The sequence below is a fragment of the Nannobrachium achirus genome (assembly GCF_963921795.1).
Source record: "Nannobrachium achirus genome assembly, chromosome: 19".
Classification (NCBI taxonomy): domain Eukaryota; kingdom Metazoa; phylum Chordata; class Actinopteri; order Myctophiformes; family Myctophidae; genus Nannobrachium; species Nannobrachium achirus.
In genome coordinates, this window is record NC_137826.1 from 35301553 (window position 1) to 35325063 (window position 23511).

Below are 23511 nucleotides of genomic sequence, written 5' to 3' on the forward strand. Positions count from 1 at the left end.
AATAAAAACATGTTTTATTTTAAGATCAGCTTTGTTCCCTCATTTCCATTTACCTAAGCAGTCACTGATAGGTTGGTGTAGCTGTGTTGGGGGCACAGGCATGGAAAAGGGAACTTTGTTATTCCTCTTCCCTGAGCAGGCAGATGTGAAAATCATGTGATTTAAGTGTTATGAATGTGGTGACTCATTCACATTCATGTTTTGTTTGCTGTGCTAACTTGACTTACAAGAGCCACGCTACATTCTGCTGGCACCTGTTGTTGGCAGTGTGGTATTTGTCATATCAGTAATCCTTTCCACACAATACTGTATAAGAGTATGTTTAAGAGAGACATTTTCCCAAACAGCTTTTGTCATGCTAATTCCATACAATTGCAAATAAGATAATAATTGCCATTTTTACTTGGGTAAAGGGTTTTTATTATAAATATTGCCTCCATTCTCTCACACAGTGTTCATTGAAGTCAGAGTGTAAAATGGACTTCATGGTTAAATTAACACAAATGGACCTCATGGTTAAATTAACACAAAGGATTTTACTGTGCAGGCTGCAATGCTCTCATACTCTAGTTATGTGATCCATAGTCCAGCAAATTGACTAAAGAAAAGGGGTTTGCCAATCATTTCCTGTCTTTTATTATCTTCAAGTAAGAATGTGACCTTGTATATAGCTTTCCAAATTATAGAATATAATTTGGAATATTGACTAGAATTTGGAGAATAATGATTTAGTTATGTCTTTCTTTTACAATGTTCACCTTTATTGCTCAGCTGAGAGGACATTCTTTATTGTGTTTTATTCTGCCCAACCTCCAGGGAGAGCGCAAGCAGGCGCACGCACGCACGCACGCACACACACACACACACACACACACACACACACACACACACAGAAAGCGGAAGTAGACTGTCATAATCTGAGAGATGGCACCATAAAGGCAGATCGCTTACTTCTTACAATATAAACAGTTGGTGAAAACAACTAATCAATACTAGAAGCTGGAAGCTTTGAGGGAACGTCACTTCACAAGTCACTGCATAACACAGATGTACACCTCTCCTGGTGTGACAGGTCAGTGTCTCCTCTTTTCTTCGTCCTTTCAAACTCTCAGAACTTTGTTTCCATATTCAAGTCCCACACTGCTTTAGTTGAATGCAAAAGTGCTCTGAATAATTAGATGTTAACATATAAACAAACTTCAAAAGTACTAAGTCATTGACTGAGTAATGTAGTAATACTCAGCAGAGAGTTTCCATTGCCAAGTCTCAGGCTAAGGATACATAGTTGAACCAAATGCTATAGAGTGATCTGAAGTTTTGCCAGCTAAACCACAAAAGAACAATTCAAAAACACTAAAAGACAAAAAGACAAAAAACAGGAAAGTTACATAATGCAGTTTAAATGTTGGAGTATTTAAACTGAACGCTAACATACAAAGGAATTAAGACTTCAACAGTGCTAAGAGAAATATTGAGATAACTGAGTGATGGTGTGGTTGTCTAATGGTCTAACTTTCAGCCTAGTGACACCATGTTTAAGTCCCAGTCATACTACTGGAAATTCAGAATCTGAGCAATTTGGCTACCACAGGTCTTTTTTTTATGTCCTTAATATTGATAACATAATCCTTAATAATGTCCTTAATATTGATAATATAGGAATCCCATATATGGGCATAAAACGTATTAGTATTTTATTTGATCCTTTATTAATAATAATATGTATCCATATACATACAATATATTTTATGCCCATACACGGGGGTCCCTATCTGAACCAGCCACACAGATATGGGCCATGCCTTTGCCATCTGGCCAGTGATATATATCAATGACATCAGGGATCATACTGTATGGGCATAAAAGGGATACCCATATATGGACTGTCACTGTGATATCACCTGTGATGTCACAGTGACAGCATGAATATCCAGGGTTTGATCTTTGATGAGGTGATGTCACGTGACAATCACTTCCTGTACGGAAAGAAGGACGGAAGGACGGACGGACGGACGGACAAACAAGCCACAACATTTCTCATGGTATACTGCGACCTTTGGTCACAATAATCAATCAAAGAAGTGATTACTAGCCCATAAGCAGGGCCGGATTAACCATAGGCCTCGTAGGGCATGTGCCCTGGGGCACACATGCCAATGGGGCACAAAAAATATTTTGGAAAAGAAAATTTTTTTGAAGATTTTTTTTTTTTTTTTTTTTTAAGCTGAGGGTTAAATAACAACTCGAAATGGATCAGGGGAGCATCAGGTACTTGTTTTATTTATTAAGCTTGCATAATGTATCTGCCACTGGCTTAGCTGTATGTGGAGCCCCATAGCCTACATTAGCAGGAGGAGGAGGCTTCACAGAAATCAAACACACCAAAGTTTACATTTACCAGTTGGAAAGGCTTAGATAAGAACTTGAGGTTGTGATGAGATCATTTGAGAAATGGTTCATATATTTATAATGGTGATATGGTCTGCTGCTTAGCTCTTTGACCTCACTGAGGCCCCATATAAAAATCATATAAAATCAATCAGTGGATAAAAACGCCAAAGTTGTCATGGTCATGTTGGCAAGGGTTAGACAGCAACTCAGCCTTGGAATTAGAGCATTTGCTCCATTCTTGATGAATCTGTGATATAATTTCTCAGTTAGCCTGGATTAGCTTGTGGGCTAAAAAAACGTCTATTTAAAATGTGGCAGAATGGGGTTGTTTTGGCTGCTGGGGGAACACTTAGAAGATGAAAATGGCTTGGTTTGGGTCCAGGGTCTTGTGGCATTTTTAAAGCATATTGTTCAAACATGTTGTGTCCATTTTAAGGGTGGAAAAAGTCATTCTTCATCATGTGCTGAAAACAAAATACTCTACAGGTTGTGGTAGGCCTACAATGTATATATTTATAGTATGTTTTATATATGTGTGTAGGCCTCCATAATGTAAAGCAAAGTAGCCTAGTTCTCAATCATTCCCACACTGAGTCTGTGCATTCACATGATTCAGCCATTCATTCACTGACATGACCTGTCACCTGCATGTGCCCCTCCCCTCCCAAATGGGTGCTCCCACGCTTCCTGTATCCTGACCTGTGCCCACAATGCCCAGCTATTTTGGCGGCATTTCAGTGAAAACAACAATTCAACATGGGAAGGAGAAAACAGTTAAGCGGTTGTGCAAAAAGACAAAAAACAGCAGAAAAAAGCGCGGCATAAAGCAAGATGCTATTCCACCAGCGGCGTAGCCACCGGCGCCGCAGCCGTGAATGAGGCGGCCTTGGCCCGCGAGACCGTGGCCGACCCGGCGTGGGGGGCACTTGAACTTGGTCGCCCTGGGGCACCACACAGGGTTAATCTGGCCCTGCCCATAAGAGCATATATAGCAGTGTAGTAATTCAGTGTGACTGTGAACATTTCATTGAGCCTATCCACTAATCCATAAAAGGCTGAGGTGTTCTTGGGAAAAGGCATTCTGAGGTTAGCAGACAGAGACAGTCCTGGGAAATCGGGACAGACAAGCTGACGGGAAAATGCTTGCTCATCCTTTATCAGCATGAGTCAGCGCTCTGTTACGCCCAGCGTTGTTGCAACACACAAACGCACACGCTCTCTCCCTCCCGTTCTCTCTCTCTCTCTCTCTCTCTCTCTCTCTCTCTCTCTCTCCCCATACACACGCGCGATATGACATGATTTGACTGAACCAACCAACCAACCTCCGTTTAGTTTGGAGCCTGGTTCAGATAAGACTCACACAGGGACACGTAATCGAGTTGAACAGCATTCCATTTACATTTAGGAATATTCGCTTGGGCTTTATACCTTCTGTGACTTTCATATTCTACCTCATAGACAAATGAAACCAGCTGTGTAAGGTAAATGCGAATTGTATACTATTAACAACAATCAAATGTGTACTTAGACATCAAAGCCTGCCTGATGTGTTGTGTCTTAACTTGGTTTGCAGTGGATTGATTACAGTAAGTTAACTGCTAGTCTGCAGACTGAGGGATAATATGAACTAAAGCTTAATTGTGTTTGTCTTTGTGACTGTCTTTCACTCTTCTGTCGCACTTGTGTATTTGGGTGAATGGCTGGCTGTGACAGTGCACTGCACACGCACTTCTGCAACTTCTTGTATGAATTGCGTGTGTGTGTGACTGTGTGTGTGTGTGTGTGTGTGTGTGTGTGTGTGTGTGTGTGTAGGCCTATTAAGTGACCATTTAGAAGTGGCATGCGCATGTACATTTGACCACAGTCTGGAAGAGGCATTCCTACAAATTTAAACTGCTTGTGTTCATTTGGAAACCTCATTAATGTCCATAAATCAGTTGTGAGAGGCCTGCAGATTGCAGGAGGATGCCCAATCCAAGAGCTAAGGAATTGGCAAAATTCTGTTCAGTGTCTGTGATAATTGGCAGTCACCATACAGGAGGAGGCGATGCTTCATGTAGGCTATCTGTATCATATGATGTTGTTGTTGAGCATCCTAAATTTGTGCATCTACCATTGTTTGTGTTCAAGAATTTCTTGTTAAATGTGAACGCAAATAACTGTTAAATGTGTGTGTGTGTGTGTGTGTGTGTGTGTGTGTGTGTGTGTGTGTGTGTGTGTGTGTGTGTGAGTGTGTGTGTGTGTGTGTGTGTGTGTGTGTGTGTGTGTGTGCGTGCGTGTGTGTGCGTGTGTGTGTGTGTGTGTGTGTGTGTGTGTGTGTGTGTGTGTGTGTGTGTATTCGCACAGCTAGATGTCACTTTTGACCATGTCTGCGGACAGCCCGCGGTCGTCTGCGTTTACATTTGAGTCTGCGGTGCACTCCCTTCACGTCTTGCAACGCCTGGACGACCAGAGACGTCGTGACATGCTGTGTGACGTCACGGTGGTGGTCGGAGAGGACCACAGCTTCAGGGCCCACCGCTCCGTGCTGGCCTCCTGCAGCGAATACTTCTCACACAAGATCTCACCCCATGCGCCACAGGGGATGGTCATCACCCTGCCAGATCAGGTAAAAGACAAGACTGTACTTTACTGCATTTTGAACCTTTGCAATATCAATTATTAGGCCAGAGATATGATTTTGTATCACTCCAGTCCATTTTACCCCAGACTACACCATAAATGTTGGTTCCATGTGTACACTCTCAGGCCCCTTTTCCACAGGGGTTGAACGGACCGGTTCAGTTTTTCCCGCCTAATATTAAACCAGTTCAGAGTGTTTCCACTGAAAATGAGTTGTTTCAGAACCCTAAAAGTTGGTTCGGAACTGGAACCAAAAAAATACTTGTTTTTTCTTGACCTGAACTGGGAACCAAAGTGGGTGTGTCACTAATCTACAGGTTGGAAGATGCAGATGCGATATAAACAATGGCAAAAAACAGGCGAAAAATCATCATTAACACCAAATAAAATAAGTCATTTTTGACACATTGCTGGCCAGGCCTGGAGTCGAACCTCTGTGGCAATTGGGGACTCTTGGTCCACTGGCGGGCGCCTGAAGACGGTGTTTAAAACTGGTGGAAACAAAAGCAGGTTCATGGCCGTTTCCATGAAAGCACCAAGGTTCCAAGAATCTAGAACAGAACCAGTTCTAGAACCAACGTTCTTTTGGTGGAAAGGGGGCCAGAGTCAGATAGTATAGACGGGTTTCTGGTCCACAGTACACTGATAAAACTAGATGCGTGCGCAGGGTCCGTACCAAAATTAGCCAATGAAACCAGCACTCCCCAAAACAACAGGTTTGGGGATTGGACGGAATTGATTACATGATACAGTCAGCTGTGCATTTAGTCTCAATGTTTGTAAACAAGAAACCCGTCCATAGTAGGATATATAATAATGACAGGCTGAGTGGTTCCAAAGACACATTACTTTCTCCACTCTGGGAGCCAGTACATACCGTATTGTCCGGACTATAAGGCGCACTTAAAAGCCTTTAATTTTCTCAAAAAACTACAGTGCGCCTTATAGTCCAGTGCGCCTTATATATGGATCATTCATTGACATTGACATTCCCTTTAGCACAGCTCCATCTGTTGGATGCATAAGCGTCTATTATGTGCGCCTTATAGTCAGGTGCGCCTTATATATGAAAACAGTTTGAAAATAGACCATTCATTGACAGTGCGCCTTATAGTCAGGTACGCCTTATAGTCCAGAAAATACTGTACTTCATTGAGTTGTTTGTTTTTATTTTTCTTCTGTAGTATGTATAGCTAAATTTTGTTCTTGTTTTTTTTTCTTTCTTTTTTTTGGTATTTAGAAAAGGATTTGTTAGAATACCAAAAAAGTTGGCCTTTGTTCAACACCCCAATTGGAACAAATACAATTAGCATTTAGCAGATTATCCAGAATGACAATCCTGTGTGAAGCAAAATGGGACTGTTTGGCCAAATCGTTCATTGCCTACTATATAAGAGAAATGACTGCAAAGCAGAAAGTAATGACAAGTATGGAAATAGCCAGCACGCAATGACTAGTCTTCCTCAGTGTCACGCTGAGGAAGAACTGATGGGTTCATTGGGTTATCCGTTGTATCTGTCTGTGAGAGGTAAATGAAACAAACATCCTATAATTGGTTACTTCAAATTATCAAAATACTTTTACTTTCACTCTTTCATGCGTAAGTTTGACAAAAGATCTTACAGCATGCACAACCATTCAGAGTGCTGCTCAGAGATTAGAAGCAATCTAATCTAAGCAAAATAACATATCTCATCTTAAAATGTAGAAACAAGATTTGAATGTACCTTAAGGTGACATTTTATTCTCCTACTTTTTAAATATACATTATGACAGTACACTCTAAATGGGAAAGAATTAAAAATAACAGTTGACAGACTTTAGGGTTATTTGTTTAAGGAATCCACACGATTCCACAGATATGATAATCAGACTCATTTTGTTTGTTATGTCTTTCTTGCAGGTGACTGTTGCTGGCTTTGAACCCTTGCTGAAGTTCGCCTACACGTCCAAACTCCTATTCAGCAAAGAAAATGTCATTGAAGTGCGCAATGCAGCCGCCCTTTTGGGTTTCAGGGACTTGGATAAAGCTTGCTTCGATTTCCTCCTCCCGAAGTTCTTCTCAAGCAGCTCGGGCAGTGCTCCTTTTCAGAGGAAGACCTGCTGTAAGGATTGCCACAATGTAGAGCTGCCTGTGGGAGATGCTGCCACGCACAGTGATGATGACATATCAGTTCCTGAGAAAGAAGCCAAACCAGTTTGTGACTTACTGTCTGAACAGGAAGTGGCCTGGCGTGGTAGTCAGCCAGTGAATAGTGAAACAAGAAGTAAGAGCAGCAACCCTGCCCCTCCGTCCGTGGGTGATACACAGTCTCTGAGCTTGACTGACTATTCTCCAAAATACCGCAAGTTCCAGCTGGCTTGTGGGAAGGAGGCCTCAGCTGCGGAGAGAAGTGTGGACCAACATGTAGTTACAACCGAGGATGGCTTTCCTTTACCCTGTCCCCATTCCTGCCCCTGCAGTGGGGATTGTAGCTGTAGAAGCCATTACAGAGGAGACAAACCTGCTATTGAGACCCCTGGAGAAAGCTTCCCATACACAAAGCTAAAGGGTGAGGTGAACCAATTGGTGAACACTGATGCACATGACAAGAAGGTAGAGCAGGGTGAGGGGGCAGGAGAGGGTGACATGCTCGAGAGAGATGCAGAAGAAATGGAAGGAGAAGGGGATGGGAAGGGAGGTGGTATGGAGAATAATATGAATGGTGCCACTGGAAACAACTCTTGTTGTAATGTCACAGGCAGATCCAGTGTCGGAGGAGTCTCTTCAGGGCCAAGGTGCTTGCGGTGTGAGGGGCCATTGGGGTTATTGCACCATTGCCTTCCAGAGGCCTCCGTAGAGGGCAGTGCAAGCATTGGGTCAGTGGGGCAAGAGAAGCTTGCTATGGATGATAAAGGAGAAAATAAATCAGGCAACTCTGGTGTTCTAGAGACTATATCTGCTCTAAAAACAGAGGAACATGGAGGTGAGCGGAGCGAGACAGAAACCGATATGGACACTGACTGGCAGAAAAGAGGACGAATGGACAGCTGGGAGAATGTGGTGCTAGGTGGCCGAAAGGAGACAGGTGTCAGAGGAAGGAGCAGTGTGGAAAGGGAGGTGGCCGAGCACCTGGCTAAAGGGCTGTGGTCGGAGCAGTTCTCCTCCCCTCCTCCCCTCTCGGAGGAGCCTGACACAAGTTCTGCTTCTGATACTGGACAGAGCCAGGACCAGAATGCAACGTTTGACTGGCTCAAGGTCCAGCTCAACCTCAGATCTCGAACCTCTGGCTGTCCGTTCCTCCGGGACCTGGAGCCAAGCGGGGTGTCGTGGAAGGGGCCTGGTGAGGCCGCGGCGTCTTCATGCGAAGGGGAGTCTCAGTCAGGCAAGAGCCCATGTGCGTTGTCAATCAACTCAGGGGAGGATGGAGACTCTGATGACTTTGAAACAGAGGGAGACAGCGAGTCGTATGCCAGCGAAAGAGCCAGACAGGTGAGCCGACAAAAAGCAGTCAGTTATACTTTTAAGTCACGTGACTTTCTGAATTATGAAACTACATCTGACTTGCGCACTGCAGCTCCGGTCAGCGGCCATGTCTGTTCTGTTGCTTCCTGACATAGGCTTGATGTTATCTTGTGGCAGGAAGGTTGTAGTAAAAACACCCTAACTGCAGCACTACTTTGTTGTTTGCTTTAGATAAGAGTTTTTTCTATATGTAATGCATGAATCAAATAAGCCTTGCACTCATTCAACAGTGACCAGTATGGTGTTAATCATTTACATGCGTGTGTGTGTGTGTGTGTGTGTGTGTGTGTGTGTGTGTGTGTGTGTGTGTGTGTGTGTGTGTGTGTGTGAGAATGTGTGTGTGTGTGTGTGTGTGTGTGAGAGAGTGTGTGTGAGAGTATGTGTGTGTGTGTGTGTGTGTGTGTGTGTGTGTGTGTGTGTGTGTGTGTGTGTGTGTGTGTGTGTGTGTGTGTGCGCGCGCGCGCGCGTGCGTGCGTGTGTGCGTGCGTGCGTGTGTTATATTGTGGGGACATTTGGCTGTCACACGTATAGTTACTTGTAACATTTGAGAAATATACATTGTGAGGGCAATTATCCTGGTAGTCACAACATAAATGGATGTTTTTATGGTTAAAGCTGATTTTAGAGTTAATTAGTTAATATTTTAGAGGCTAGGTTCTGCCTCATTTATATTTAGTTGTGCGCTAGTGTTGTACCGAAAATGGCCGGTCTACATGCTCAAAGCGTTGAAAGCTTGTAGGGCGAAGGGTAGTTTTCCCAAAAAAATGTTTTATTTATTTCAGTTGAGTTGAGCTGTTTTACGACCACATTTTCATCAAAAGCCCAGGGGTGTCATGACAAAATAAGTAAGCAAGATCATTCCTGATATAAGGATAACATGTATGAAATGTTTTACATTATATTAAAGCAACATTTCAACTGATGATTAAAAAAAAACGTTTAAAAATAGACTTTCATGACCCAATAGATGAAATACACTTAAAAAGGTCAGAGCGGTCATACCGCTCTCGTGGAATGACTTTTATTGCATTCATAAAATCACAAATCACAAGGATAGTGATGTGTGTGTGTGTGTGTGTGTGTGTGTGTGTGTGTGTGTGTGTGTGTGTGTGTGTGTGTGTGTGTGTGTGTGTGTGTGTGTGTGTGTGTGTGTGTGTGTGTGTGAGCGTGTGCGTGTGCGTACATGTGTGTGCGTACATGTGTGTGTGTTTACGTACGTGCGTGGGAAGGGGGTCTCAATAGTTTGTCCATGGTCCAGCTCAAATGGACTTGCCTCCCTGGCCTATTTTACTTGAGTCAGCAGAGCAGTGACTGTTGTTTGGTTAAACAAACTGATTGCAAGGAAACCTTTCAGGTTCATAGATCACAGGACTGGGCTGAGGGTAAAACATCAGTAAGGGAAGAAGTACAAAAAACAAGTAAAAGTATCAATACATTGTAAAAAATAAATCTGTTACAAGTAAAAGTTAGGTATTCAAAATTGAGTTAATTTCATTAAGCAAAGCCAATGTGACCCTGGGCGTACAACAAACTTTGAGCACTTTGTGCCAAGATGTAGGCCAGATATAGGCCACGCTTCAGAGCCCAGACATTTAGTTGGGGCGTACAAAGCACTTTGTAACAAGATGTAGGCCAGACATAGGCCACGCTTCAGAGACCGGACAAGGCCAGATGTTGGATCTTAGCTCCTTCCAAGAGCACTGCTAAAAAAAAGTTACTATGAATTATGGAAATAGGACGTTTTGCCCGATAAGAACAACGATGTACTGTGTATGAGCTGACTTCATATGGCAATTTTTCACAGATTTGTACACAAAGTACTGTAAATCAACCTAAACCAAACATTAATTTAGCCCCTACCACCCTCACTCTTCAATCTACCAATCTTCGTTTGTATAGCAAATTTCATAAAAATGCAATGCTTTAACAAGATGTAAAATAAAGTACATCTATATGCAAAACTATATTATGTAATCTGAAATAAGTCATGAATATTAAAACGCTTGACATAGCCTACATTAAACGTTAAACTGACTAGGCAAGCATAGCTCAGCCAGACCATGCATGGATACTACTGGCTGGCTGTGAACATTGACTGTCAGAAACTGAAACCTATACTGTATGACTTCCCTCTTTATGGTGATACAATCTCTGATCTGGTGTCAGGATTGGTGAATCGGAAATTGTTACTCATTCTTGGAAAGTTTAAAATAGAAATTGCTGGCCATTTGTACACATTGAGAGGGCTAAGAAAATTGTACATGCATGTTTAGCAATAGTCCCTGACTGATTAACTCAATCTTTTAGTCAGTAAGGGATTGACTATTCTAACGTGGCCCCAGGGTCCCGCAAAAACGTCAGACTAAATGATGCTGTCAGAGAATCACTATACTGTAGATACTAGTATATACCCAAAGTATGCCATACAGTATGTAGCAGAGTGGCTTGATGACCTAAAAAGCATAATATCTCCCCTATATGGGCTATAGGGAATTCCCTTTAATCTATTCTAGTGGCTAACATGCTGGTTCGAATCCCGGGTGTTTCACATACTGTACTATAGGCCTACTATTATGCACTAAATATGCCATACGATATAATAAAAATAAAAAAACATGGAGAAAAGTCAACTACAATACAAGAATTTAAGTAAACAATTTCATTTTGACATCCCAGTGTGAAACTCATTGAGAACAGCTATTCCAGAGCTGCAGCCTTCCTGGCACATGGACAGTATTGCCTGTGTGACACAGAATTCATCTGTGTGACCTGCTGTTTGTCTCCTCTCGGGGTTGTGGACTTACAGGTGCAGCTGCCGTTCTCCTTGGAATGGATTGTGGATCTGAACAGAAACGACTTCCAGAAGCTGCTGAAGCAGGAGAGCTTGACCCGCGAGCAGCTAGATTTTGTCCACGACATGCGACGGCGAAGCAAGAACCGTATTGCAGCCCAGCGCTGCCGCAAAAGGAAACTGGACTGCATATACAGCCTGGAGTGTGAGATCAGCAAGCTGGTGAGGACTGCTGAAATCAGTTTGTCTTTGTTGTTTTGAATGTATCTTGATATACTTAATTAGTCAAATAGTTTACAAAGCACTTTATAAAGACATACATAGGCCTACTGAATTAGGTAATGGCTAAATGTACAAAGGAGGAAGAAAATGGGTTTCAAAATCAAATTGCTTAAAGATGTAGTAAATAAATGAACGCCTAAGGCAGGGTTCCCCAATTAGTTTTCCCCAAGGGCCGAATTATGTCTAGGGTACCAAGCCGAGGGCCACAGCATGGGGAACATTGCAGGGAGGGACGGTGGCATTCCCGCTACTCCAGCGACAGTTCAGATATCGTTGTTGTCGGGTGAAAATCTTGTATGTTCAAAACCGTTCGTTTTGCATTTATCATTTTAAAAATGATTTAAACTAGTGAAAACAGCCGATCTACTTGTGTGCTTGTAGATCTGCTGTTTTCACTACTTTTGTGCGATGGCCATGTATGATGAAACAGGGCTTTACTTTGCGAAAGAACATACAAATTTGAAGATACAAGGTTTCCACCCAACAACGACAATATACTAGTGTTGTTGCTGCTCTTAGTCTTATACCACCATTATTACTGGGGTTGGTGGGGGCCAGACAGTAGCACCCCGCGGGCCGCAAATGGCCCGCGGGCCGCCTATTGGGGAACCCTGGCCTAAGGAATCAAAATAACAGTCAGTGCAAAAGGAGTGTATGGTCTATTGACCCGTGTGGTGTGTTCATGTCCCAGAGAGCTGAGAGGGAGAAACTGATGTCGGAACGGAGCCAGCTCTGCCAGATGAAGTCGAAGACGTGCCGCAGTCTCTCTGCCCTGTGCCAGAGGGTCTGCAGCGAGGCCAACCTGCAACCAGAGCAGCTCCAGGTTCTCGCCAAATACACCACCCAGGACTGCCCGCTCTCCTCCTTCATTCCCCACATAGACTCACTCCTCACTGGTGCCAAAGGGCCACCACTGCCACAGGACTCATCCTCGGCCTCCTCCGGCTCTTCCTCTGGCCTGTGAGGTGGCTTCCATGGCTTCTACCAGTAGCCTCCTCCAGAGACACCATCACAGGGGAAGAAGGTAGAACTCTCAGGTGATGGGAAGGGTCGTTGGGTAAATGCCAACACTCGTTTGTGTACCAACCACAGGGGAGCGGATCCTGTTATGTTTCTTTATCTGTGGTGCTCAACGTTTTTAATGTCAAGGACCCCTAGAATTATATGTATTTGACCGTGGAACCCATCCCAAAATATTTTGTTCTAGGGACCCCCCAGAAGCAAAGATTTGAGATAAAATCAAACCTCGGTTCGAAGTGGAGCGGTGAATCTGAGCGTGCGTACGTGCGTGCGTGTGTGCGTGCGTGTGTGTGTGTCTGTGTGAGTGAGTGGTGAGTGTGCCTGGCCTGCACAAAACAGCGCCCCTCCTTTAACTAGTGTGTTGTGTGTGGCCACTCAAGGTATTGCCAGGCTACGGACACGGCCAGCCAGCTAGCCACCCAGCCACCCAGCCACCCACCCACCCAGGGACATACCCACGGACATACCTGTCTATTGGGAGCGCTTTCACCGCTCCAAAAATCTTAATGGGTTAACAAAATAAGGGTGCCACTACTTTTGACTGTATGATGACTGGAGACCACAATGCAACACGGTGCAAGACCAGTCGCCGACACACCTGTGATCTGATCATTATATCATTTAATTGTACTGTATATTTATAATTATATAATCAAAAGATTTTTTTATATTTTTGTTACATTCTTTAATTACTTCATGCTACCTTTTCTGCAGCGGCGTGTGTGAGGTGAAAGCCCTTCCATTCACACTCCCATTAAACAACACCACTTGGTTAAAGAGAGTGAGCTGGCCATTGCACTTTGTATTTGGCTTTATTGAGACAGGCAACTTCTTCTTTTTTTAGACAGATGAGAAAGCTAATAGCCTGAGTACTTCATTTAAAGTACATTCAAATGTTTGAACATTGCAATACTGGACGACAGGTTATTTCATCCAGGGTTGAAGCAGGAACCATTGGTCAAGGTCTGGTGAGCACACACCTTCAGTGCCTGGTAAATTAGTATGTGTAATGTCTCTAATGTGAAAATTCTCTGTGACAATGTATTTTGTACAGTAATTGAAAGCAATCGGAGTCTGCAAATAATGTTATATAAGAAATGTTATATAAAAATAACCCTTACATGTACTTGCAAAGGTGTGTACAGCAAATGCAATGCACCAAAATAACTCATAAGGGAAATGTAATAACATCGAAAGAATAAGAGTCCAAAGAAAGGTGTCACCAGTTGTCTTGCTGATAAAAACTATTTCATATCCTGATGGATGGTCAAGTCTCAAGTCTGTATAAAAGACACTGGCAAAACACATAATACCTCCTAAAGATAGTATTCATGATTTTGTCCACTTTCCACCAAACCACAGCACTGAGCACAACTTCTCAGACGGACCTGAGACTGTACAGTATGTCATGTTTACCAATCACAGGTCTTCTCACCACAGTGCTCATGTTTTCAGTAGTCATTGTGGTTCGCTGCGCTCAATTTACCACAGTGAGTCAGTGACACAGCACTTTCAGGTTGAACTCGGCTCAGCTCAATTGCATTCTCCAACTCAAACCTCAGTGTTTCTTTTTACTAGTATGCAATGTTTCAAATGAAGTGCTTTTATAGCTACGTTAATGTGTGTACATTCAGGTTGATCAATGACCTCATACTGTATCAGGAAGCCAAGACCAGCTTCTGAGATTTAAAGGTGCTGTAAGTGATATTTTCTAATTTATTTTGATTTTTCACAAAAAATACAAGGGTCTCCCTGTCACTCCAGGTCTTTAATAAACATAAAACATTTTTGTAGGTGTGTCACCAATTTCATCCAATCAGGAAAGAGAACCTATTTATCAGCTTGATTTATGTAATATTTTCAATACCGGTTCGTCTGCTCATTTGTTGGTTTTATCGCTTCCATTTCCAGGTGCTTATTCTGTATCCAGTGAGATCTCTCTCCTAATTGGATAAAATTGTTATACTGACCTGAATAAAGTGTTCTATTTACTAAACAGCTGAATAGAGGGGGAGACCTCTGTTACTGAACAAACACACTATAGAAATTACTATGAGAGCTATTGAGTGCTTTTTGGATCACAGACACCATTTAAAGTTAAAACTAAACATTTGAGCAGCTCTGAATAATTTTCCTTTATTGTCCATTCATTTTCGTATTATGGCATCGGCGTGGTTAGATTTGACCTTTTACCAATCTAATTTCTCTGCTCAATGTTAAACCTTTGTGACTCTCTCAGGACTCTGTATGTCTTGACTCTGTATGTATTGGGTTATTCATTATCACAAGAAGCAGACAATTTGTGTTTCATGACACATTTATGAAGTGCTTCCTTCATTATTATGTTTTACCTTCACACTTGTGCCCTTATATGGTTGCTGAATGAATGTACAAATAATAAAGACACTTTGACACAAATATTGATACATAGCATTTTATTCTTAACATGACATGGTGACCTCCGTGAAGTTGGCACCCCATATGTTGAAAACGTATATAAAAATGGTGTCATTCTATAGTACTGGATTTGTGCTGAATTGTGCCGTAAAATGTATAATTTGTGCTGCTATCATTGAGATATTCTAAGTTATAGTTTTGCTGAGGCTAATATAATGACAGAGGTGCACACAATCTGATCTAGCAATCATGACATTAATGACACTAATTCACTATGAAGTGTATTTATAATTATAATTAAAGTAAAAATAGTCAAATAACATAAGGATTTTTTTTCTTATTAAACCAAAATGCCTAAACTACTGTAAATGTAGGCCTATTATAACTATGATAATGGTTCTTAATTAGTCCCAATTATTAAGTATAATACTTGACCTTATAAATATAGAAAGTTTATGATTATATATGTTATGAAACATCGCATAGTCGAGCGTTGCGACAGCTTGGCAAACCACCTCATTGCACAAAATTGTGTACTGCAAACCCCACTTCTCCCAGCTCTTTAAAGGGGAAGACCACCCATTTTCAATATTGAACTATGTCGTGTGGAAATAAATAAAAAGTTCCCCCTCTTCTGTGTTGCCTAGAACTGGAGGATTGATTTTGGGGTTTGTATTGCAAATCACAACTTGATGACATCACACATTGTACTTTACAATACAAACCCCAAAATCAATCCTCCAGTTCTAGGCAACACAGAAGAGGGGGAACTTTTTTTAATTTCCACACAACTCCTCTAAGGTATATTAATGACATAGTTCAATTAAAAATGGGTGGTCTTCCCCTTTAAGGCCAAGGGGAACTATGATGAGGGCTTTGGCCTCTGGCCCCATAAGGAGCTGTGGGAGACCAAAGGTGAGGAGGCCTCTCCCCAGACCAAGAGCCAGGACAAGCCAAAGAGTCAAACCTCTTCCCCATCCTCGGACCTGGCAAGCCCCAGTGTGGAGGAGTCACCACTGGCTAAAGTAAATGTTGTGATGGCCACCATGGAGACTCTAGTCCAAGGTTCAGCTGAGAAAGCAGAGCGACCCACCGAGACCCGCAGGATGAAGATCTCCTGGCCACCGCGCACCAAGCCAGACGATGTGACCAGCCGCTCGACGGCAGACGGTGGCTCAAGCAATAGGCTCGTCCGTGCCAAGTGGCCCCCAGAGGATGACTCTCCCTCTCATCTCCGGAGCAGAAGCTTGAGGACCATATTTGGAAGGATTAAGGGTTTCAGGGCTGATTGAGGACATTAGCATCGCCATGGCTACTTCGGCCAGAAAGTAGGAGAGGAGTTCCGGGTTGATTTTATGATGACATGTTATGGTTTATTTCTACAATAAGACAGATAAAATACATTAGATACAAATCATTATACAACAACATTTCAGCAATAAATACAACAAGGTTTAAGTTACAACAATATTCTCTAGGGCTAGATGTCCAAAAATACTAAAGTGACTGCATTTCACTCCACAGTTTAAGGTGTACAGATAAGTATTATACATTTACTAATAAACCAATGCAACCCATGTAGAATAATTCATGAACTTACTCTATCGCATAACGAGAGGTATTCTAGGGAAGGGACTCCAGGACAGGGCTCAGGAGGTGTTCTCTTGCTGCTGCCAAACATTTACTGAGTAACCAAGGCAGGCTATATAGCCAGCATCTAATGAGTGAAATGAGTTCAGGTGTGGCTTGAGTGGGAGCAGGTGAGAGGGGTGGAGTCTGTCCATCTGCAGACCACAGATTAGGGGGCGGATTGTGGGGGGGATGCTATTGGATAGTATGAGAATGAATCAATCCGCCCCCTGGAATCTCAATCCACCCCCTATGACGTTGCACGGACGGGGCGGAAATGAGCCCAGGGGGTCCCCGGACCCCCAAGAGAACCAGGGACCACCCTCCCCACCCCAAACCCGAGTTAAGACACCCATCTGGGCCACTTTCCACCCAGCACCACCCTCTTCACCTCCGTGATGGAGGGTGTGCTCACTTTGTGCGGGAGGATTTTTCAAAGGACAGGGGCAGGGGAGATTTGCCCAGGCTCTGGTACCTCCAGAGCACCAGGGCCGACTCTCCACACCCTCTATCCCGACTCGGGGCTCCCTCCTCGGCCACTTTCCACCCAGAGCCGGCCTCTATACCTCCGTGATGGAGGAAGTTCCCACTTTGCTCAGGAGAGTTTTACAAAGGAAGGAAGGGGGGAGAGAGCCTGGGAGCCTGGAGCTCGGAGCTCCAGGGCCCAGGGGCCGGCCCCTCACTGCTCGAGGCCGACCTGGGGGCCTCGGCCTCGGCCGAGGGACCACCCACGGACCCCCTGGAGCCCGAAAAAAAAAAAATCCATAGCGGATACCCAAGCTCGCCAAACGCTTTAGGCTCCTATTCTACCGCCCTTTGGGCCTCGCGCTCGAGCCTGGTACCGTTGGAACCGGCTCGCCGCCCCGCACACGATGGTGCCATCGCGGACCCCCGCGGACCCCCAGGGCCGACGCCAGGCCCCGAAAACCGGGCCTGGCGACCTCCAGGGACCACCGGGGACCACCAGCGGGGGTCCCCGGAGGTCCCTGGCGGGCCTCCGAGCACCGCCGCCCGGGGACCACCACCAGGGACCCCCGCAGACCCCCAGGGCCGGCCCCAGGCCCCAAAAACCGGCCTGGGGACCACTTTTTCTTCTAAGTCCAGCTGGACTTAGAAGACAAAACGGCTTGTCGTTTTTTCTTCTAAGTCCAGCTGGACTTAGAAGAAAAACGGCTTCAGTTTTTCTTAATAATTTCGTTTGGTTTAATAATTATAGTCAATTCAATGGGCAGGGCCGTTTTTAGCTATAGGCGGAATAGGCGGTCGCCTAGAGCGCCGATCTCAAGGGGGCGCCTGCCGAAAGGGTGTGTTTTTTTTTTTTTTTTATTATTATTATTATTATTATTTTTTTATAAAAAAATAATAATAAAATAATCGGCGCCCCCTCTATTGGTTTATCTCACCCAGACGATCCAGTTGCTTATGTGGGTCAAAATAACATTTTTATTATCAATCATAAAAACTGGAGTCGAGCATCAGAGGGACAGAGGCAGGCTGCGCAGCAGGGCGATATGAATGAAATTGGTACTAGTAGTACCCCGCACTCTTCATTAGGGGGCGCCGATCGCTCAGCAGTGCACAGCCTGGGCTGGGCTCACCCAGCGCAGCCTGGCTGGCCTTGGCCAGTGTTTCATACATAACAAATAAATAAATAAATAGAAATAAATTGTCATGCGAATGATCATGATTGTGATTTGTGACCAGTCCAGACTGTCCAGTGGCAGTGACGAATCATCATGATGATGATCAATCAGTCATGAGTCATCATCATTCGCACTGACGAATCTCGGAATCTGCCGCGACACAATGCGGGACTGGGTCAGGTTGATGAGAGAGAGAGGAGACAGGTGTGATGGAAACTGCCTGGAAGACAGACAACAAGACGACGAGCGAGAGAACCACAGTATAACTTAGAACTAGATTGAAGAAACTAAAGAATTAAGAAGCACGTCTTTCAAGAAGATTGTTGTTTAATGAAAAGATGGACATTGTTATAAAAGGACGGACAAAGTGTAGTATTAGGACCTACTGTTGGTAGGAACCTTTGTGTGTGGGCACTGGGGCTCCGGGGGAGTGAGTTAATAAACGGACACGAGACCTACAACAACGATGGCTGTTTCTCAATCGCAGGCTTGGTAACTGGGTCCTTGGGTCCTTGGTAGTTCAGACTTGCAGGTTCGCCTTGGGAGTAAGAACTTCCAGGGACGGGAGGACGCACGTCGCTGATTCTGGGTTTGGAACAGTACTTCCTGCAGCGTACTCGGTGACGTCACCACCTCAGCTTGTTCTCTGTGTGGAGATGCCCAGTGCAGATCTCCAAACTAACAACTCGTCTTAATGCAAAGCATTGTTAGTTTGTAGATCAGGTTTCTTTGTAGTATAAAATAGGCATAGGCACATGCACTTTACAATATAAAAATATTATACAAACACCACTGTTTATAATGTACAATATAGGTATTTAGCAGGTGCTCTTAATCCAGAGCTATTCAAATAAAGTGAGGACATAAAACCACAACGTAGCCTATATTCTCTATAATTATATAAATGTTAAAACGTTTTTGTTAATATGCTTATAATGTAGGGTTAGGCCTATCAGCCAGGAAAATAAATACACGACTTGGCATTCATTATGATAGGCGGCTGCCCGATTGTGTAATTTATGAGAGCCTTAGTACAGACCCTAATGCATTGCCATCAGAACAATAGAGCAATGCGTCGTTTTCTTTTTTCATGATTTGCGCACCAAACTTTGGAAAGTATATGGCATGCCATTATGTTACATAGATATAGGCCTACTGTAAACACATCGAAACAGTAGCCTGCAGTGCAGGTTATTATCACTGGCCACTTCCACAGCCAACATTCTAAGGGGAGCATATTCTTTTATGAACTCATCTTTGTTTTACATTGGATAGCCTTTCGTGTGGCATTATTTTTAATGTGGCATTATTTATGACACATTATCAATATGCCATATGAATGTCTATCCAATGTAAAACGAAAATGAGACAGTACTGTCAGGCTTACTTTACATTACTTCAGAGTTCAGACCATTTATAAAATATTCCATTTAACATTTTGACAAAACAGCAATTTTTACATTACAGTGCCACTGCCATTTCGTGCCCACCTATGCTGTATGCTATTATTATTCCATTATCGCATCCTGCATCCGTTGTCATACCTCTGGTGTATGGAGGAGGTGAGGAGAGAAGCTTGCTGCCTGCATCTTTGAAGGTCTGGGAGCTCGTTTGGAATAATGTTGATCATTGTAGGTTTAGGGTGGCTATTAGTAATAATGTATTTCCCCCACTGTGTATAAAGTAGTAGGCTATATAATAGAATATAGAACTAAACAAAATAAACATTCAATATTTAGCAGAGACTAATGGTATTATTTGAAAATATCACTGTGTCTACAATTTAATTCTGCACACCAAAGCAAGTTAAAACTTACGTTCACACATAAAGTGGCCTATAAGACAAAATCGCACACAAACCACAGGCATAGGAGATGATCTCAAATTTTATTCCCAAAATATAAACAGAATGAAATTGATGGATAGAAAGAAAGAGGAGAGGAATGACATTCATGAATGATGTACTGTACTCTATATGACATGAAGTAAACAATTGCTGATAACCTCTTTAATGTGTAGGCCTATTTATTAACACTGCATAATGTTATTCTATTTACCTGATTATGGATGGAGCCAAATGTCACACACCTTGCAGACGTAAGCTGAATTCATGAATCCATTATCAAAACATCTTTGGACTGCTTCAGTCTACTGTACTTGTATGTCACACATGTCACAATGGACCATTCGTATACTGTAGCCTACTTAGCATGCATGACACACAATGGACCATTCGTCTACTGTACTTAGCATGACACACAATTAATGGACCATTCATATGCATATTCCATTCCTACATTATATCGCATTGACACACATTGTTGACAGCTTTTGTTAAGAGGTGTGAAAACTATTAATGCAACTTTAGTCCTATAAACAGTTGCCCTACACACTCACACACCCCAAATAATATGAATAAACACATGCATATTTCTCTGGACGAATTCCTCTTGCTTGGAATTGCTTGGAACAGTGTAGTCCTGATGGCCGGTCATCTGCAGTCAGGTTAGCGGCGGCTGGTGGCGACTCAAGCGTCCACACGTTCGGTGCACCGGTTTGAAGTTAATTTACAACATTCAAGCCTAAAATAAATCATAAAAGGACACTCTGTGGCAAAACGAAAAAAATATTCGGACTGTACTGCGGTCCGTCCATGGGTCCGTCTGTGTCAGCCATACTGTTTTTTTTTTCCTGGCTCTCTTGTGGGCGGTCCTATCCGGGTCGTGTTGCATTCTGGGCCATTTGCTGTGGAAAGTCTACAGAAGTCAGCTCCGATGCATCCTCTGTAAAGTGGGAGGATCAAGTTCACATCCGGGAATTTGGTCTCTACTTGGTCAAACGCAGACTTGAGATTGGAAGGGTACTTGGGCAGAGACTGATGACGTATCACAAGTTCAGGAGGACCCAAGACTAGACAAGAATCCACATTGAGATTCAGCAGTGTGTATAACTCTATGGTGTGGACACTCCGTTATTACAACAAAGTATAAACTACTCGACATTGTATCAGAAGTGGCAAGTATTGCGTGCCAGTTGATAGCAGTACTTTGAACCCGTTTGTTGTTTTAAAACCGTGAAAGTAACGTCGCCGTAAGGCTAAATTAACGTGTTTAGTTGTCACCTCATTCCTCCCTGGCTTTTGGAACTTAAAAGTAATACGCTTTATGATCCCTTCATTGAGAAATTCACCCAAAAGGACACGACGAGCATGGATTTTATGTGAACAGCAGTTACAGAACCACGCCATAATCGTCATTGGTGATAGGTGAGAGAAACTGAATTAATTTATATTGCTGGATCTGCCGCTGTGCATTTAATTTCCATTGATTGATTGAACATTGAAGAATGTATTAGACGTTTGCAATAGGAAAAGGTACAGTTTCATGACAGTACAAATCACTGGTACAAGGTCAACTAAAAGTATGTGTGTGACAGTGTGCGTGCTTATTAGGTTTATCCAGCGCGCTTGCCTTGTACACAGTCTGCTGTTCATTGTTGACCATTTTTGTAACAAATAAAAAAAAAAAAAAGTTAATGAGCCACCCAACCTGACCCAAAAATCACGCCAAAACCCGAGAAAATGTCATATTATTGAACAGTCATCCAAACCGGCCCAAAACCAACTAAATTCACGGCAAAACCCGCAAAAACGAGCGTGCGCTTCGCGCGCGCGCGCGAGTGGGGTGGGGCGCATTCGAGAGATCTCGCCTAGAGTGCTGATTAGACGCCCTACGGCCCTGTCAATGGGAATAAAGGGCATAAAATGAGTGTCATACACCTTTAAGGGCAGACGGAGAGGATCCACCGGATGCTATTGGATAGTATGAGAAGGAATCAATCCGCCCCCTGGAATCTCAATCCACCCCCTATGAGCCTCACAGCCCGCCTCCCAAAAGACCCCGCCCATCTGTGGTCTGCAGACAGACCCACTTGCCATGGTGAGTCAGGGGGAGGGTTGGTGACCAATATGACACTTTTGTACAGTGCATACAGGAAGAAGTTGAATATATGCTAGAATGTGCAACTGCCCAGTGCACACCTTGAGCAGTTGCTGTTGTCTCGACCCCTGGCCTTGTTAATGCTGTTCCTGTTAAGGGGTGGCCATATCTGAATGGGTATAGGAATCTGAGAATCTTAAGGTTGCTGGTTCACCAATCACTAATCTGTGTTAAAGTGTCATTGGGAGAATCAGTTTCTCAAATCTCTCTGCAGTGATACTGATACAACTACAAGTATAGGAGAAATGCTGTGGCTCTGCACAAGAGGGAGGGTAGGTTGGAAATTAGGGTGACAAACTGCAGTCTCCTGGGATAGGGTTAGGTGGAAGAGAGATGCAGATGGGAGAACTGGTGCTGGAAGGTGGGTCTGGGAAAGTAACATTGATTGTAGAATTCCTTGTTCCTTCTTATTGTTGTTGTTGTTGTTGTTACAATTATTTCATCATATCAAGACAAGCTCAAACTTGGATTTAGGTAGGAGATACTGATTTAAATGATTTTTTTACGTAGCCTACATGAAAATATAATCACATATGCCATATGGCATATGCATGGGCCTATTTTGTTTTAGTCATTTTAGAATAGATAAACTACATTATTGGGTTATTCATATTCTGATAGTTTGGTGATGTGGTAGGCCTACATACAGCCACCTGGACTTTACCTCCCCAAAATGATGACCATCATTAACTTATGTCACCTCCCCATTCAGAATTACCTAATTTGTCACAACCACTGGTTATTGTCTAGTAGCATCTTAGGCAATGCAGTAACATCTTATTTATTTTACGTAAATTTGTGTTTCTTGTGAATGAGAGAAAGTAAAGTAGTCCTCACCACAAAAGTACAATTTCCGCATAAACTAAAGGTATGTTTAAAGGGTAATATTTCAGTATTTATTTAGGTAAATTGCATTCTGACTCTTTGTTGATGTAGGTAGGGTAGACCCTAGCTCTGGTCCATAGCGTTAGTGGAGTTCTCTTAGGGAGAACTCCACTAACGCTATGGACCAGAGCTAGGTAGACCCCTGGTTCACATCTCAGCAGATTTTATGAGGATAGGAGTGAGCATTCTCAAGTTATAGGCTTTTTTGTCAGCTTTGACCTAGGGGGATTTGCCTTTTTCAGAGATTGGGGTACTCTAAAGAATAGCCAAAAAAACTAATTTCCGCCAAAAATAAAATTTCACGACAATCGATTTCATTAATGGGAGACCCTAAAGATCAGAAAAAAC

At 43.2% G+C, this 23511-nt stretch overlaps 1 protein-coding gene across 2 annotated transcripts; it reads left to right on the plus strand.

Moving 5' to 3' along the window:
- Positions 1 to 3730: 3730 nt before the first annotated feature.
- On the plus strand, positions 3731 to 14998 carry bach1b (BTB and CNC homology 1, basic leucine zipper transcription factor 1 b). 2 transcript variants are annotated; one of them, XM_080748807.1, is made up of 5 exons: positions 3731 to 3872; positions 4738 to 4999; positions 6917 to 8485; positions 11325 to 11531; positions 12283 to 14998. In XM_080748807.1, the coding sequence occupies exons 2-5, from the start codon at positions 4742 to 4744 to the stop codon at positions 12553 to 12555; spliced, it is 2307 nt and encodes a 768-aa protein (XP_080604933.1). In that variant the 5' UTR covers positions 3731 to 3872; positions 4738 to 4741; the 3' UTR covers positions 12556 to 14998. The 2 variants fall into 2 exon arrangements, with proteins under 2 accessions (XP_080604933.1, XP_080604934.1); XM_080748808.1 differs by having other exon boundaries at positions 3742 to 3872; positions 4742 to 4999.
- The last annotated feature ends 8513 nt before the right edge of the window (positions 14999 to 23511 follow it).

Bases quoted from the DNA above. Each gene is read 5' to 3' on its own strand.
- bach1b (XM_080748807.1), top strand. From the start codon at position 4,742: ATGTCACTTTTGACCATGTCTGCGGACAGCCCGCGGTCGTCTGCGTTT. The intron at 5,000-6,916 runs GTAAAAGACAAG...TCTTTCTTGCAG, and splicing joins TCATCACCCTGCCAGATCAG to GTGACTGTTGCTGGCTTTGA. The intron at 11,532-12,282 runs GTGAGGACTGCT...TTCATGTCCCAG, and splicing joins AGTGTGAGATCAGCAAGCTG to AGAGCTGAGAGGGAGAAACT.